Source organism: Macrobrachium nipponense, chromosome 41, assembly GCF_015104395.2.
Source record: "Macrobrachium nipponense isolate FS-2020 chromosome 41, ASM1510439v2, whole genome shotgun sequence".
Taxonomy (NCBI): domain Eukaryota; kingdom Metazoa; phylum Arthropoda; class Malacostraca; order Decapoda; family Palaemonidae; genus Macrobrachium; species Macrobrachium nipponense.
The window spans coordinates 47,227,326-47,246,307 of record NC_061102.1 but is presented as its reverse complement, the minus strand read 5'-3'; the positions used below and the strand labels follow the sequence as shown (position 1 = coordinate 47,246,307).

Genomic DNA, 18,982 nt, shown 5'->3' with positions numbered 1-18,982 from the left:
GAACTTGCATCCATGATGTTTCTAGTGACAAGCATCTTCAGGAACATTTTTTACCTCAGCTCTTCTCTTTATCAGGTCAGAGGTAAAATAAGTTCTGATATTTTCTTTCCTGGGCTCTTTTTGCCTTAACTCCTGTCTGTTCTTTCTTCATTTAACCCTTTTTCCGTGAGTTATTGAGTTTTTTCTCATGTCTTGTCCTGCTAATTTCATATCTAGTACTTTTTAGACCAACTGTTCCTCATTACCTCTTATGGCATGTCCGAACCATATCAGTCTTTGAAATTTCGTTCTTATTTCCATCTTGTTGATATCGTATCTCTTCAGGAATTCATCACTTGCAATAAGATATTTCCACCATATCCCAGCCATGAACAACCTTAACATCCTTTGTCATGCCTTATCAAATTCCTATTTTTGTTGTTAATGACCATATTTCAGCTGCATAGAGTAGGCCAGGCTTTATATACCCATCATAAGTCTGTGGTATCTTTACTAATGGGACATTTTTAATGATTAGTTATCTAGTTATCTGTCACTTATTTTATCCATGCTGTATCTAATCTCCTTCTTACTGCTATGAAGGCTTCTACTTCACCACCCAGTGCTTTCTCAGGGTAACAGAAATGACCTACATCTTCAAAAACCTGTTGTCTATTACAGCAGTATTCTCAATTCCCTCACTCTTTCCCATATTCTGGTACCATCTATATTTTGTAGGCCAGAGCAACTCTTGTGACACCATATATTACATTTAGTACACAGTACCTCTCCCATAATAGCAACATGACTGTTTTGATTGTAATGTTTCCATATATTCTTTCCAGTTTCCATACTTCATCCCACTCTTGTGCCATTTAAACATTTCTACCACTTCTTCCTCAGATTCTCCAGAAAACAGGCCCTCTGCATGCAGCAGCTCCCAGAGCCCCATTTCCTGCACTCCCTTGTAGGTCCTTCCCTTTCTTTGATAAATAGTAAAGAGTTCAGGGCTGGTCATATGATGTACATCAATGTTTATCTCAGATTTTTCTGAAACACCTGCCAATGCCTTCACTCCAGGTCTACTATTGTGGTAGAGTGCTAATATCACTAGTTTATTGAGTCTACTATTTGATACTTACTGTTTGGCTTGTTAGTCAGATGTCTTGTCAAGCTACAAATATACTATATAATATCTTCATATCTAACTAGTGTTGATTTTAATTATATTCTTGGCCGGTCATCCAGCACCATTTCCAGTTTTTTCATAGTGTAGCCTGTCATCCAGCACCATTTCCAGTTTTTTCATAGTATAGCCTGTCATCCAGCACCGTTTCCAGTTTTTTCATAGTTTAGCCTGTCATCCAGCACCGTTTCCAGGTTTTTCATAGTATAGCCTGTCATCCAGCACCGTTTCCAGTTTTTACATAGTATAGCCTGTCATCCAGCACCGTTTCCAGTTTTTTCATAGTATAGCCTGTCATCCAGCACCATTTCCAGTTTTTCATAGCATAGCCTGTCATCCAGCACCGTTTCCAGTTTTTTCATAGTACGTATACTGAAGTTGTCATTCCTCGATAAGTTTGACTTTGCAGTGTGTTCCATATTTCTTACTATACCATTATTATAAGGCTCATTTCCCATTCCTTTCTCAGGTTTTCATATAGTTTACTGAATAGAGCTCATGGATGATCTCACGGGCTGCTTTTATAATGTCATTCATCATGGTATTCCATCATGTCCTAGGAAATGTTGAGTTTTATTCCAAATGGTCCTGGGGCTTTTCTATTTTGTCTGCTTAGGGGTTTACAAGAATATAATATTGCCGATCAAGCCACGATGAAGTCTGGATGTGGCATGTGAATTTGAGGTGAAAGGTATAAACTGCTGACCTGAATTGTTTAGGAAGTATTTGTTGCATAAGAAGAAATGACTTGGGGAGGAGTGTGAGATACATATGGTAAGAATAAAAAGTTTAGTGTTAGTGAAAAGATGGATCTGAGTATTTTGAGATGTGTTGGACATGTGGGAAGATTTGATGACAATACTTCGGTAAAACATATGTATTTTTCAGTTGTATTAATGGGAAGGAGAGGGAGGAACACATAAAAATGGTTTTGTAGATGTGCCAAAACGTGTGTTAGAAAGAAAGGGCCAAATAACCAGTTGGAGATTACAAAGAAAAAAAAATATTTACCTGGAATCTAACAAAATTTAAGAATTGTAGAGAAAGCAATGTAAGAATGCTGAAAAGTATCAAGCAAATCAAGGTGCAGAATTGTGCTGGTGAAAATCTTAAGACCAAAAACCACCAAGGAGAAAAAGGCCATAATAGCTGTTGAAGGTGTCTGAGATGCATTTAGTCACTTGCTGGCAATGGAAAAAAATTTTTATCTTCAAAACATCCTGAATTTCCCAATAAATGAAGTTCCACTTTCATTGGCCCATGCAGATGGCACACCAACAAAAATCGAAAAAGCCAATCTTACCAGAATTATCGAAAAGACCCTAGATGTTAACCATAGCAAGCCACCAGTATTACATGTAACTCTTCTTGTTGATGGGGGACTTCTGTTACACGAAGTTTAACCACATCACAACAGTTCTTCATATGGCACTATAGTTAGGAATGTGGTTGTTAAGGCTTGTGGTGGAAAAGAACCTAATGTACATCTGCTACTTGATCACTACATGCAACCATCAACTAAAATTACTAAAGACAGAAAAATGGTGACTTGAACGTGATCTACTAAATAAGCAGTTCCAAACTGCAAAAACAAAAATAAGTAGTAGACACACAGCTCAGAAGTGTGTTAAGCTGTGGGTAAATTCAATAAGAATGTTGAAAATTGAAGAACCAGAAGATCATCAGGCAAATTATGAAGAAGCAGATACTCTTGTAATATTTCATTCTACAAAAACTTTAGGTAATGTCTAGTTCGTTCCATAGATGCATAAGGCATGGCCAAAATACTTGAGTCAAATCATCCTGGTCTCTTTGAAGCCTTGATTCCATTCCACACTTTAAGAGGCTGTGATTTCACGTCAGCTTATTATCAATAGGGAAAGGCTTTGCCATTTTTAAAATGGAGAAGGATCTAGGTGCCATTGCTACACTCAGTAGTCTCTGCACTGTGTTGGAAGGACAGCAAAAGTGTCTACCCTCCAAAGCAGTCAAAGAAAGACTAATGCGTCACAAGATACCATGCTTGGTCGATGACCAGCTTCCACCTAGTATACACATGAGTTGCCAGATGCCACAGATTCCTTGCTTTACAATCTTTGATTGTTTTAACTGGTTTCCAGCTGGTGCAAGAAGATTGTCCTCTTGTTAAGATTTCAGGTTTGTTAGCTATGAAAAATACAAATAGATTAAAGATTTGTCATTTTTTTCATTCATCTGCAGAATCTTCGGCTTCAAACACTTGAATAACATAGATGAAGCCAAATATCAAAGCTCATTAAAATGACCTCTGGTGGAAAAATATCTGAAAAGGTTAGAAAAATCAACTGTGCATCAGTACCTCCGTGTAAAAAAAAAAAAAACCTTTGAGCATCATATAAAGCAAGCAAATTACATTTCAATTCCCTGGAAATGAGCTGTTCCAAGTGATCCGACCGGTGGTATCCACCCGTTCAAATAGGATGGGTTAATAATGATGGGCGATTCTTATTACTAGCAAACATAATAATATATACAGAAATTATGTATGAAAATTCATAAAGTAACTAAGTCTACAGGCATAACCAGCCTTGTTGCACGGGCAGAACCAGCTCCATTTCAGGGAATCCCTTCTCACCCCCACCCCCTTCGGAGGGGGGAGGAGGAAGGATGAAACCCCATTATAAATCATCTTAGGAGTCCCCACTATAACCCATGTCCAGTCGGACCAGCTGTTTGGCCGTGATTGAATGAGAGACCGACGGACAGACATTATGCCCATTATAGTAAGATTCTGGTTTGAAGGAAATACACTTCCAACTAGTTTGACTGCTTGCTAAATGGGAAGTGTAAACAATTAGAGCGCCACTGGACATAAGCTACTTGGTGCGCATATGAAGCAGATACTGATATTGAGAGTGTTAAGGATGAAAGTGAGGAAGATAAATGTAGTAACATTAAATTTGATACTTTAGAATCCGACACCCATGGACTAGAGACAGTGAAAGTTGCAGTCGGGATGATTATGAGGATTAAATAATAGTTTCGTTGGACCAGTCCCTGGTTATCAGCGATCCGGTTTTATTGGGCTTGTCTAGTGCCATAAAATCGGTAATTTATGGCAGTTACGGTTCAGCGCCATTATGACGCCATAAACCACAGAGTTTCGGTTATTGGCGCTTTTCGCTTATGAGCAGCACACCCCCGGGAACAGAACACCCGCCAATAACCAGGGACTACCTGTCATATTAATTTTGACTTTGTTCTAATTCATAGATTGTTTTGATTGAAAAATTTTTTAAGAATGTGTTATAGCACACTATAGTTGTGTCTCTTTTATCTAGATGACGATTGTTGGTTTCTTTTTGGGAAAAATGGAACTTGTGTGTTCATTTTTTACTTGATTAAATTCAAAGATAAAAAAACAAGACATTGGGAAAATTGCACTTGGGCTCTTCAGTTCCAGCAAACTATCAAAAGTAAACTATCTTTTATATGTGTTTTTTAATAATGCAGTGCCTGATCCTCAAGTGTAAAATATTTGTATTTATTCCACAATTCACTGGAATTAACTTGTTACCTGACCACCAAAAATCCTTCTGTCTATTGTTTATAGCAAGTATAAACGTGTACTGGTTGTAGATTCAATTCATATCAACTGTGAAAAAGGAATTTTATTTCAGTCATTCCTCATGAAATGTAAATGAATATATCGGCCATAGAGTGGAGCACGTAAGGCTTTCTGTAGTAACCCCAAGTTTATCGATTGAAAATTTCTCATTTGCGTTTTTCAACACTACAGTATCCAAGCTTCAGTTTGGAGACTTTTATTCATTCCTCTTTTCAATTGAAATTAACCCTAAAACCCTTGTGACTAGGGTCTCTTTAACTTCTGTCATTATTAGTGATGTGTACCCCAAGCAACTGATCGATAAAGAAAATTCTGCTCTTTTTCCCATTCCTATCGAAACATGAATAACCATGAAATTTGGAAACCCCTCCCCCAATGGTTCTCATGGCAAGTACATGCTATCAGGCAGTTCATTTTTTTTCAAATAGGCTGCTGAGCCAGTATTGCAAAGCCACTTATATTTATTCCTCTTTTCACTTGAATAAATTGAGCTATCTCCCAGTCTATGAGAATATCTTATAAATTTCTTTATGCTGCTCTATTCTGTTTTCCAATTATTTTCAAGTTTGACCAATATAAAAGGTACCACAGGTCTCACACAGGATTTGATATTCACATCCTTTAGTATTGTAAGGAGAGTTCTTTATAGTCGCTTGTTGCATTTACTATTGTACTTAAAATACTACATTAGGATGAAAATCTGTCTGTATACAATTTTACTGGTATGTTTATTTATAATTATAGGACACTCCATCAAAAGGTAGAAAATCGAAGAGAATGTTTTATTTATGATTATACCATTGTTTCTTTCTCTCTCTCTCTCTCATGCTGCTAAACCTTTAAATGATCTACTGCATATATATTCATTTTGCCATTGTTAATAACATCTTAGGAAGATAATCTAGGTAAAATTGTGATGGCATATGATTTTATCATAGTATGCAAGCATATTTATAATTATAAAATGTATATATATATATATATATGATATATATATATTATATATATATATATTAAATATATATATACATATATATATACATATATATATATATATATATATATATATATATATATATATATATATATATATATATATATATATATATATATTATATATATATATATATATATATATATATAATATTATATATAGTATATATATATATATTATATATATTATATATATATATATATATATATATATATATATATATATATATATATATATATACACATATATTTACATACACACATACATACATACATACATACATACATACATACATACACAGCTATTTCCCCCATAGGATAATCATAACTTTTAAAATTAATTATATCATCTGTTTTGTCATGGTATGTAGACTAAATCAGCACTGTTGGCTTTGATATTAATTGTACTGAAAAATGTGGTTGCCTGTTGTAAACACAATTTACAGTATAGTTATTTGATGGCTTCTAGACTTTCAATATGCAGTTTGTTTGTGAGGAGACAAAAAATGTTTTTGGATTGCATTGCATGGCTAGTGTACCTATAAGACAAAGTGTTCACTAACGTTTGCTCCTTATTGTTGTTGTTATAGACAAGAGTGAGGAGGTGGACCTGATTTACCAGGTGCTGAAACAGGCAGGTGACCTGGGTGGGCGTCGCAGTACCCACGGGTCTATGGAGCGTGATTTAGGTCGTGAAGTGGGAGGGTCAGGGGCGTCCTCTGGTTCCGGCAGCGCTACCTCCCTCCACCGGCGCCACCCGAGACCCACTAACACCGGCACAACCCTCACTGTCAACCCTGCTCCCGTGGCCTCCTGTTCAGGTACTAACCCTACTAACACTTCTCTTCTCTCTCTCTGTCTCTCTCTCTGTCTTCGCCCTCAGTCCTGGGGATCACATTGCAATATTCTCTGCTTGAAAACCAGATTCTGTAGAGTTTTAGCTGTGAAAGAAGTGACATTTTTTATCCTTTTTCTCTTGGCCTTTATATTCTTAAACTTGCTCATTGGTATAAATACCTGTTGACGTATATTCATGTCAGATATATTAATTTGTCTTGAAGATCTCCTTTACCTTTTTAGCAACTGTAGCCACTTTTAGGCCTCAGGTTATCATTTTTACCTGTGATATAGTAGTGTTCATAATTCACGATTTTCACTTAAGTTTTACTTTTTTGTCTAGCGACTTGTTGAGTATTTAGCAAATAGAGAATGGCACACATTGTTGAGAAATATTTTTGTTGTAAGTAAGGTTTGAAAATATATCCTGATGCCAGGATCTTTTTAAGAGTTGGTAAATTGAAACAGTAACGTAGGTATAGCAATATTGGCTTGTTAAAGCCTACAAAGGATGAATAATTATCAGTCTGTCAGTGGGACTGCAGCTAGTAAGGTGATGTGACCATCACATCAGAAGAGTTTTACATGCATTTGGTCCTGTATAAGTATCGCGTATATAGATGTATTTCTTAAGACACTCGACGCAACAATGGTAAATCAGACTGTTTCACAGAGAACTGCAAGAGTATATTTTGTCCTTATAAATGAAATCCTTTATTGTTACAACACGTTACGAGTTTCCTGTTACTTTACTGCTCTCTTCTTAATGTTTAACCTTTGTCTTGTTTAATGTTCAAAGTCTAATACAGTATGGAGATCAAAGTGCTGTGGATACAGTATGTTGTTAATTGTTATTGATATTTTTAGAATAAATATTTGCCTGTTCGATATATTGTCGTTTCAAGATCATATTGCTCTCAATTTTAATACCTTTTGATATAAGACTCATTCCTTTTTGAGATGGTAGTATTTTTTTAGATTTAATAAATTGCTAATGAATATAACAGAACGACTAGACTCTTAATTGTAAGGTTATTATCATTACTTTCTGAACAGGTGCATTAAAATAATTACTGCACCCTTGTGAATCATTGTCGTGCTCTGTTATAAGTTACCATTAATATCAGTAAAAAAACAGTAACATTTTATACATGTATTTTGATGAAGCTATTTTTTATTTTAGAATTTTTGTGCTAATGAGCACTTTGAATTTAACAATAGAATATAGCGATCCTCTTTACAAGGCTGTGATGCACAAAGTGAGGTTAGATTTATATAATTTTTATTTTATTTTTAAAGCAGAGTGTCTTAAGATTACGTGTCGCCCTTCAGATAGGCAGGTGATGATTATTTTTTATGTTAAGAAGATAGTACATTAATAATTACCAGATACGTGCTACACGTTACAGTTTATAAGAGGTAATCAGTTATGTATTTGCTGGGTCACTTGGCTATTTTAATGTATTTTAATGTCAATATCCTGTGCTAAAATTTTGCAAGAATTACAGCAGATGAGAAAATCATAGTATATGATGCAGTCTATAATTTGTCAATGTTTGGGCTTATGGCTTAGGATGCAAGGCTTTGTGTATTCAGTAACCATTTAAATGATTATTCAGCAAATGCATTACTGATACATTGGATAGAAGTTTATGTTGTGTTTTTGTATGAAGTTCCCAGTGAAATTTTATCTGGAAATCTATTTGCAATCTTGAATTTTTTTCAAATTTAATATCCATTTCAAAATAATCAGGACACAGCATTTAGTATATCTTTAGAGTACCATTCCAAACTACTTCTTGCCTTATATGTAAATCTAAGGTATGTTATTGCTACATGCAAAAAAATTATAACATATATATATATATATATATATATATATATATATATATATATATATATATATATATATATATATATATATATATATAACAGAAATATATATATATACAGAATTATATATACAGGCAGTCCCCGGGTTACGACAGGGGTTCCGTTCTTGAGACGCATCGTAAGCCGAAAATCGTCGTAAGCCGGAACATTATAAAAAATCCTAAGAAAACCTTACTTTTAATGCTTTTGGTGGATTGAAAACTATGTAAACTGCATTCTTATTGCATTTTTCATCAAAAAATAATATTGATTATTTGGCATTTTTGGTGTCATATTTCATCTGCCAGATGAGATTTTGTAGGCGTCGTAACCCTGGAAATAATGTCTGATGAATATAATTGAGAAGCGCCTTAACCTCGGAACGTCGTAAACCCGAACCCCATCGTAACCCGGGAGACTGCCTGTTGTGTGTTGTATATAATATATTATTATTAATATCATATTATAGATATATAATATATATATATATATCTATATATAATGTGTGTGTGTACATATACTATATGTATGTGTATATATATATATATATATATATATATATATATATATATATATATATATATATATATCATATATATATATATGATATATATATATATATATATATATATATATATATATATATATATATATATATATATATATATGCACACTTGTACATTGTTTACATATTGTTTTAACAACCATACACTTGTGTATACTGTACATGCAAAACATGCACCTCAGTAGGTTAATTTTAAGACTTTAGATAGCAGAGTTGGCAAAAGTAGATTATTTAGATGGCTAAAGTACTGTAGTTAAATAAGTAGATAGTTTTAACCGCAGATTATGTTATTAGTGTTCATAGAATAAATAGGGTTAGTTACATTGTTTGATCTCTACTAGATGTTTGTTTATACCTCTCTCTGTCTTGCTCTGTCTCTGTCTTTACCTCTGCCTTCTTCTCTCTCTCTCTCTCTCTCTCTCTCTCGTCTCTCTCTCTCTCATCTCTCTCTCTCTCTCTCTGTTTATTGTTTATTCCTGTTTTCTTCCATTTACTCCCATGAGGCTCTCGAGGGCTTGCGATGATGACGATGAGCCAATCAATGTACTCGATGGAAATTATAGGTTTGTAATCGTTGGCTATTCATCTGATTCTTTCTCCTCCCTCTTTATTCCTCTTATTCACCTCCTGTAGCCAGCATGGCATTAGGGCTTTCAATATGGTTTGGTTCTTATTGAATGCAAAACTACTTTTTATTACAGAAGTTGTATGTTGACATGTCTTTGTGGATTATACTTTTTATTTCTTGTTCATTATTTATAACTGAACCTTTTAAGTTTTTTTTAGTTAACAACATCCAGAATACAAAACGTTTTTATCAAAATTCCTTAGCACTTTTTCCAAGATTTAAACCAAGCATAGTTCCAGTTGTAGGTATAGTTTTGACTGGAACAGCAAGAAGAGAAGTGGAACTTAGAAAAGTATTTTGAATATTTTTCAGTCCTGCAGAGCCGAAGTTTTCAATTTTTGTAGTTCAGTGGAGTCTTTGGTCCATGCTGAATTATGTGAGAAACTAGGTTTTTTCCAATTAACTTTTTCATGTAGAACTTTGGTTTATAGTAAACTTACAGTAAAGTCATGTATTTTACCACAGATATTTGGGGTGGACTAAATATGATTTGCAATCTACTCTATCTCTAGTTTCATGTATTATGAATATGGGGTACTATTTAAGGAGACATACATAGATAATGTCAGATTTTCATATATATATATTATCTCTTCATGTACCAGAATAAACTGTTTTAGTAATACAAATTTTCAGGTTTTGAAAGAAAAACTCCATTTTCAGATCCTTGTTCTGTGCTACTCAAATTTGGATATGGAGTTTTCTCTGTTACTATTTTCACCAGCATAATGATTTAGATTTGCAGGGGATGTTGTCTTATAAGTTTTTATCCTCACAAATCCTGCAATATGCTTACCCCTAAAACATCCACTTGTTTATAACTTATGCATTGTTTATGATAGCAGGGCTAGTTACCTGCCTATTCCACTCTGTAGTATTCTGAAGTTATAGTTGAGCCTACTTTTTGATAAGTCAATCAAAAAGCTATGAAGTTTTCTTGATTTTGAATTTTATCTATAAAAAAGAAATTTTATTTCATCGAACAGAGCTGATAGAAAAGTAACCTGCCCTGTGGAGTGTTTTTTATCTTTTAATTCCAGGGCTACTTAGAGAGTAGTCTTGATAAACTGCCTGAATTCAATTTTCCCTAAAACCATTGGTCCTTTACTTTGTCTAACAAGCATCATGTTACACTGTGAGAATTATGTCATGTAAAGTTATGCAAAACTGTGATGTCCTCAGTTGAACAGCTTTGGATGAATACATTTCTCCTAGTGAGATGCACCTCGGTGTTATATCAAGCCTCGGAGAATATAATAGTATGTCTGTGACTTAACAGCTTTAGATAAATAATGTTTCCCAGCGGGGAGAACTTTTAATGCACCTGTATGATACATTTTTCTTATACAGTACTGGCAAATTGTTCCTTGTGGCATTAGGGTTTATGAGTGCTCTTGTGCCTGGGGGTTCCAAGGTTTCCTTATATAATGCCAGTTTCACATTTCTTACTGTTTTTAATGTATTAACTAAATGATGCATAGAATTGACCATTTTCAGACTTTACTGCTATAATAAGGTTTATTGTAAAGGTGATTAGCAAACAAAGCTTGTTATTCCCTCATTAATTATGTTTACTTTTATAGGGGATAATGTATTGATACTCAGAAATTATTGCAGAATTGAAATAACCATACTACTACTGGATGTGCTTATACAGTATGCATTAGTTTGTTAGTATAATGATTTGTTTTTCAAGAAATCAGTTCCATAAATTAATAAAGGAAATTGAACTTTGCAGTGCAGAGAATCATGTATACAATGTTATTTTCAGCATTTCTGATTTAATCTTTTCATGAATAGTTACTAAAGTACCTTATACTAAAGGAAATTGATAATGTTTTTTTTTGAAGATTAATTAAACTTTTCACACAAACCCACCTCCTATATGGCCCACATGCTTGTCCTTTAATATCTTAAACTGCAGCCTTTTTCATAAGTGACAGAAGAAAATCAGAAGCACAGTAGTTGTATGTAAGTGCCACCTGAATTCGCAGATACATAGCAACCAATTACTACCTCACTTTTTTTTGAAGTTTCATTGGAGGCTATGATATCAGAGTATGTATAGTTGAGGGGTAGCAGTTTATTTGAGTGATGGGCTTTATGAAAAAATTCATGTTCCACTGTGATCCTCTCACTCTATAGCCTGAATTGAATTGCTGTTTAGGCTTCGAAGCGTGAACTGCTGAATGCCTCAGTTACTGATTGTGACTGAGAAAATCCATCAAGGAGTTTAGCAGCAAAGAACCCAGGGCTTTAATAGAAACAGATATTTGTATGAGTATGAAGTTTGTGGAGTGTAAAGTAAATCACTCGTATGTGTTAGCCTTCACCTGACTCGGTAAAACAGAATTATTTGCTTTATACGTACATTAAAAATATCATCAAGTAACCACAGAAGTCTACATAAGTTTGATGCTATAAATAGAAAATGAAAGATGGGATTAAGGATGAAAAGGATGAAGTTTCAGATTAAAGAAGATACTTCCTGACATTATTGCTGATACCATTCCTGGTTTATACGAGTAAGCATATAAGCATCCAGCGATTCATGGGTAATATCCTAGGATAAAGATTAGGAAAGGTCATTGGTCTCTCCAGCTGTCTGCTATTGAAAAATAATTGACATCATGGTTTCTGTTGCTTCTTTAACTTGAAAGATGTTCCAGGTCCATTACAGCAGTTACAGGGCTTTTGACTGCTATGGGTGTGGTGACATAGGTTGATTAACATTTACAGCCTCATATGGGTTCTTGTCAGACCTGGTCTTCTTAGCCAAAATAGTTGATTTGGTAGTGCTTGCTGGGAAATTAGGAAGCTTTTCGTATATGACTGTAGGAGTTTTGCCTAATATCAAGCAATGGGTCGATTTTGAGCAGTTGGAGCACTGGATCAGGGACTGCTACTGCTGATGTCCTTGGTCTGCATGGTGACTCTTGTGTTCCTCTGACCAGTAATCTTCCTTGGACTCTGTTTTGGTTGGTGCCCTGAGTGAAGGTACTAGCATGGTCAGAGTCATAGCATGGTCAGACTCATATTCTTCTCTGGCCAACATATCAGTTTAGGACCCCTGCTGCGGCTACCTTACGCCAGGCAACTGTGATCATGGACTTGGCAATCCTGTCATGATTGTCCTGATGTGGCAAGAGTGCTCATTCTTAGAATAGTCTCAAGCTTGCCATCTGTCTGTGTCATGCCAGAATGGTGGCCCTTACTACTTCAGGTGCCTGCATTACCCTTTGAGGATGAAGTAGTGTACTCGTAGTGGGTGGATGCGAACCTCCACCTATACTTGGTTTTTTCCACCTGTCCACCCGCCTGTGGTGCTCACGCATAGTAACACTGTGTCCCGGACTTTATATAGTTACGCTATGTGTCAGTTTTAGATAAATAAAAGGATATCTGGGTGTACATTTGCAACTGAAAAGTGTTTTAATAATTTACTGTATGTGAATTACACCATTAATATTCAAAATAGGATATTGTTATTTTTGTTGAATGTAAGCTGCCTTTTCGGAGTGGCGAATGGAACAGCCAGACGCAGTGTCGGGAAAATTGCTTCTCTTGCTGTTCACTACGGCAAGATGTCAATTTTATTGGACCACACCTACTTTGCTACTAAGCTATGTATTACTTCATTACACGTAAGTATACCAGTATATATAATTTTTATAAAGTCAATACATTATTGTTGCCGTAGTGAACAGTGAGAGAAGCAATTTTCCCGCCACTGCATCTGGCTGTTCCATTTGCCACCCTGAAAAGGCAGCTTACATTCAACAATAATAACAATATCCTATTTCGAATATTAACAGTGTAATTCACATACAGTAAATTATTAAAACACTTTTCAGTTGCAAATGTACACCCAGATATCCTTTTATTTACCTAAAACTTACACATAGCGTAACTATTTAAAGCCCGGGACACAGTGTTACTATGCGTGAGCACCACAGGCTGGTGGACAGGTGGAAAAAAACCAAGTATAGGCTTAAAAGTTGGATATCAAATCTGTGCCATAACTGTGGAGGCACTGCAGTGAGATGACTCAGTCAGCTGTAACCGTCACTGCTACATGTGCTCCCAAAAAACCGTTATGTACTGTGTAGGAAAAATTAATTGCACATATTGCATATAAAATGAAACCCATGAATTTAACCATGAAATTAGTGGAATTGAGAAAACAGATATTATAGTTCCAGGATCCATAAAGATGTATAATGCGCTTAATTTTGCTTAATAGTATTATGTACTGTATAAACAATGTTTTTTTCATGTAATAGGTTTAATTGTTAGGAGATGAATATACACTGTACTGGAAATGGAATAACAGAAAAGTAACATAAACAATCTTTACATATTGGAATCATACAGGAAAAGGGAAGAGATTTTACAAATGTGTGACCACAGAATGTTAAGACCCATAGATGAAGTATGATGGGAAGATTGTATTACATTAGAGGAGTTGATAAAAGAAGATGGAAATAAGAGTGGGATCTGTAAAAGTGTTATACATACATATTTTCAAGATATAGTGAAAAAGGGTGATAAACAGTTGGTCAGTAAAGCAGGAGATATAAAATTAGCAGGAAGAGACATTTAAGAAAGCTCAGGTAGATATATGGTGAAAGGGAATAATTGAAGACCCAGACCTGATGGGAGATTATGACAGAGAAATTTAAAAGAAAGAATGTAGATAAAGAACAGTAATTAAAAACAATTAAATGGAGGAGTAGAATAATAGTAACTACTACATGTAATATTAATACTAGATGAATGATAATAGGTAATGAATGTTGTCAGTCAGGAAAGGAATAGAGTCACAGATATTAAAATCAATAATTGACGGTTAAGATCTTATAGTATGATACTGTAACATGAGGAAAGGGAAGGTGACAAAAATATTACAATATGACGACCTGGACTTAGTAACAAGTAGCATCTTAGTGCAAAGGTTGCAAGCTTAAGGCTAATATACACTTCGTAAATAGGCGGTAAAAGTGAGAGGATACAGTGAAAGCAAGGGAAGCACACAATGCCTGTCCATTATTATGTCCACTTTTAGAGGGAAATTAATTCTTTAATACAATATGAAAAAGAATGAAATTTTATGAATGTTTGGGCAGTCCTGCCATGATAAGTTTTTCCAAATATGGTAAGCTGTAGACAGCAAGCACAGCAGACACAATAAGTGAGGGATATCTTTTGTGTGTCCTATTGGATCTGGGTGGCACATGCATAGGATTACTACCACTCATCTGTATGTTAGACAAAAGGCTGCATTGTCACAAGTATTCAAAAGCCATGAATGTGGGCTATATGTGAGTGAAGGGGAACAAGTATTTAGAATGTAAATAACAGAAACACCATACAGAAAAGGTTAAAAAAGACTTCTCAGTATATTGAAGACTTTATCTATATAAAAGTTACTTTTATAATATGAAGTAGCAATACATACAGATTTTAGGTAACAAAGTATGTAACAGCTCATTGCTTAAGTACACACTTCAATTGCCAATTCTGGAGTTTGTTTTCTAGTTCCCATGGTAGAGTATAATGATTTAATGGTATGCTGCATAATTTCACTGAAATTGTCTAAGGATTAGTGTAAGAATGATTTTGGCAAATCGAATTTACCAGTTTGGATTTGAATGTAAGAAAAAAATCAGGATACCATACAATACTGTAAAAAGCCTATTTATCGTTGAGGTATATTGTATTATTTTATTTCTCTCCATTAACATTTGTATATTATTAATTGCATTTGACAGCATTTGAGATTGGTGGAGTCTAGATTTTCATTCCCCTTTTGTTGTTTTGAGTAGGTCTCTTGTGAGGTCCCATGTGACTTGCCAAGAATTCCTTTGCATCGATCAGGTACTACTACATGGTGTTTCTGTGCTATGGTTGTGAGATGTCTACAGTATTTTGTATTTTTGAATAGGGAATTGTTCTTTCACCTTCCTTGAAATTCTGATATTGTTAATCTATTATTTGGGAAATTCTTCAGTACCCGAGAAGTGCCATGATTTTTATTTAATATTTTCAAATTCTAATTTGACAACAAAAGATTATCAGAATGAATGAAGAATTTCTCTAGCTCAAGAACATGTCCTCTGCTGTAGCTCTGCTGTATTACTGACTGGCAGCACCAATTTATTTAAAGATTGTTGTAACTCTATAAGCATCGTCAGTTAATGAAAATTGAGGTTTAGTATAACCTAATTCTTTGAAAACTTTTTGTTTAATATAGTTAACTTCCAGCCATTCTGTTGCATATTCATCTTCAGTTCAAGATTTTTTATGCCAGTTATCTTGTGAATCACAGCAATTGACATAATGTCATAAAGTACATACAAGCATTAATACGATTTCATGAAGTTTAGAGCAGTATGATTATATTCAGGGAATGTTCTTGAGCTGAAATGTGATTTTGAGATTAATCTTTTTATACAGAAAAAAACATGATATATTAGCCTAAACTTGTAGCGAAAATATTTAGGCATTACGTACATATAAGTTTTCCATACTAAATGATTCTTTTAGAGCCTCACCTGTCCTGTGAAATAAGATAAGAAGACAAGAGAAAACCACAGTACATGTGATTTACAGGATGAGGTAGACTATTGTGTAGAAAATGTGGACATTAGTATACTTTGGAATTGCATATCAGATTTAAAACCTTAAACGCAGAAATCAAGAGCAATACAGAGATTCATTTCACTCTGAGTATCATTTAAGTTATAAATAATTACCTTGCTGCAATGTAATAAGCACCAAACATTATTTAATAATAATATATTTGTCTGTATGAATTTTTCTAGAATAGCTTTGATGTTTTCCTTGTCGACTGAAGTGGTACTGAGTGATTCTTTGGTAAGAGAGGTACTCTACGTATTCAGTAGCTGTGTCTATACTGCAAACAGATCTCTTCTTTTACTTTATCCTTGAAGCCCAGTAACTGTAGTTAACTGAGCACTTATTGGGTACTTGAAATGAGTAAGGGGTCATTAGTGCTGGCTAAAACTGATTCCAAAATTTCCCAGCTCACACCTCACACCAATTCATTGTATAACCTTTGTTCCATGCCAACATTATCTTCCTGTGTGCTCGCCATTATCCTACTTACACTTTTTAGTAAAGTGATCTTGGATGTTATTTCTGTTGATGACAAGACTATAATCAGCAAACATTTTCAAGCCTATTCTAAGGTAGAGTTATTCTGGGCATAATGAATGATGGATGTGTGAATAGTAATCAAAAGAAATATACCAAATGAAGTGCAGTTTTTTTTTCAGAGATATGCAAAGTATACAATTCATTGATTGTCATGACATAATTCTTGTTGATGATGATAAATAGTAATTAAAAAAAAGCTTTTACAAAGCACATATGAAAGACATACAAATCCACATACTATGGAAAACAATATGTAATAGCCCTTACCTCGTGTATTCATACCCATTGTCAAGTAGTATTTACTCAGAGATTACCCTCTGCAGGTAATGCTAATAAAATTTATATATAGTTCTTTCATGTAGGTCAGTTTACTGATAATTGGTATCTAATTCTTGGTAATATGGGGCCATTTAGTATAAGGTTGCATGTTTCTGGTGTTTTTGTTCTTGTAAAGGGTTTGTAAATAGTGTCCAACCCAAATTTATCCAACTATTTTCACTTCAGTTTAGTAGTGTGAGAATGGCCTTTATGTATATACATAAGCATATTTGTATGTACAAGTATACTTTGTATTAGGGATTGTTTTCATTATACATAGTTCTTTTACTAATTTTTTTTAGTTTTGTATGGCTTCTTTTAGCATTTTGGATGCTGACTTTGCACAAAAATAAGTAAGTATTTCTGAGAATTCCAGATAATTCTGAATTTGGACTTTTGAGAGAAATGTTCATACAGTGCAATTAGCTTGCTTTAGCTGAACCCATGGGATATCCATAGAATAACAATGCTGAACAACATATTTAGGAGAAAAGTCAAAAGCTATAAGAATTAAAGTTGTTTTATTTATAAGGCTTTCCTGATTTTTGTACAGGAAAAAAGCACCACTTTATGTTAAATACTTTTCACTGCTTTAATTATAAAGTGAAGGAGAAAAATTGAGGATATAGAAAAGTAATAAGACCTGTGGACTGTATTGAGAGGGGATAGAAATACCAAAATCCCTAAAGAGAAACTGGCAGCTAAGTTGTCTCAGAACTTAGTAAGAAAACAGATTGCAATCCAAAACCCCAAACTATAAATTACCAGTCTGGATAGACTGTGATATAATAAAATAATAATGATAAATCTAAATTCAAACAAAATCTTGTGTACAAAAGAAATAAATTTTTTTAGAGTATAATAACTGTGGCATTGTTTTAATTTTAATTATTTTCATCCAAGATTTATGATATTTATTGCTTTGGAACAAAAGTGTTTGGTAATATTGTATCAAAATTTTAAGTAACAGCATTTGCCCATAACTAGAGCATACCCGTAGTCTCTTATAGTTTTTGGGGTCACATTGAACTAATATTTTGGCAATGCCAAGTTTTGAAAACCTCTTGAGTATATCATTAATGATTTATCTTGTAAGTAGATAAACTACTGCATCCTAGGTCAAATCCTAACAGTAAAGATGTGGATGCCCATCAGTTTCATAGCTTATCCAGTTGTCTCTTGTGTTCCCTTGAGTTCCATAGACTTCGATTAATAGCTGTATGCTCATATTAACCTAGCATTCACCAACGCTTTGTTTGGTTCCTCTTTCTTTCCATATGTAAAATTAGTATCTGCATTATGACCATGATATAGCACTGCATTGGTCTTCTTAACTGAAACTCCATCTGCTGGTGTATTCAAATTTCTTATACTTAAAAAGCTCTGTTGCTTGTTTTGATCTGCTTTTATTGGTTGGATCAGGTTTTAGTCGACACTTTCTTGTAATGTAGCATCTTTGGCCAGCATACTCCTCCCCTCCATGATCAAGGATCCCTATGTTAGAGGACACCCAGATAATCTTGATTTCATGCCCTGAGTGTCATCATCCATGACTTTTTTCAACTTCACTGGCCAAATTTGCATGCACAGAGTCATTAATATTTGCGAGGACTGTAGGCCAGATGCATTAGCGATTACAAGGATTTTTTTTCATTAAATCTCTCACTCATTTGCATTGAGGTTAACAGTAAGACATCATTTCCCTCTGTGGGTGAAGCCAGTGGTGTTATCAGACCCTCATGTCCCCCTCTTTAGTCAAAGCTTTCACCATTCATGAGAATTCCTGTAACATCAGCACGCCTTGGGTCCACTCTCTGA

At 34.4% G+C, this 18,982-nt stretch overlaps 1 protein-coding gene across 12 annotated transcripts in view; it reads left to right on the top strand.

The window, feature by feature from the left end:
- Positions 1–18,982, top strand: part of LOC135212740 (SH3 and cysteine-rich domain-containing protein-like) — a 635,516-nt gene that overhangs the window by 550,804 nt on the left and 65,730 nt on the right. For 6 of the 12 annotated variants that reach the window (XM_064246459.1, XM_064246455.1, XM_064246457.1 and 3 more), the window contains 2 exons: positions 6,356–6,586; positions 9,543–9,602. The exons of 2 other annotated variants lie outside the window; for them this stretch is intronic. In XM_064246459.1, coding sequence (XP_064102529.1) covers positions 6,356–6,586; positions 9,543–9,602 — 291 coding nt within the window. The remainder of the gene's footprint in view (positions 1–6,355; positions 6,587–9,542; positions 9,603–18,982) is intronic. 4 more of the 12 variants (XM_064246462.1, XM_064246458.1, XM_064246456.1 and 1 more) reach the window with 1 other exon arrangement.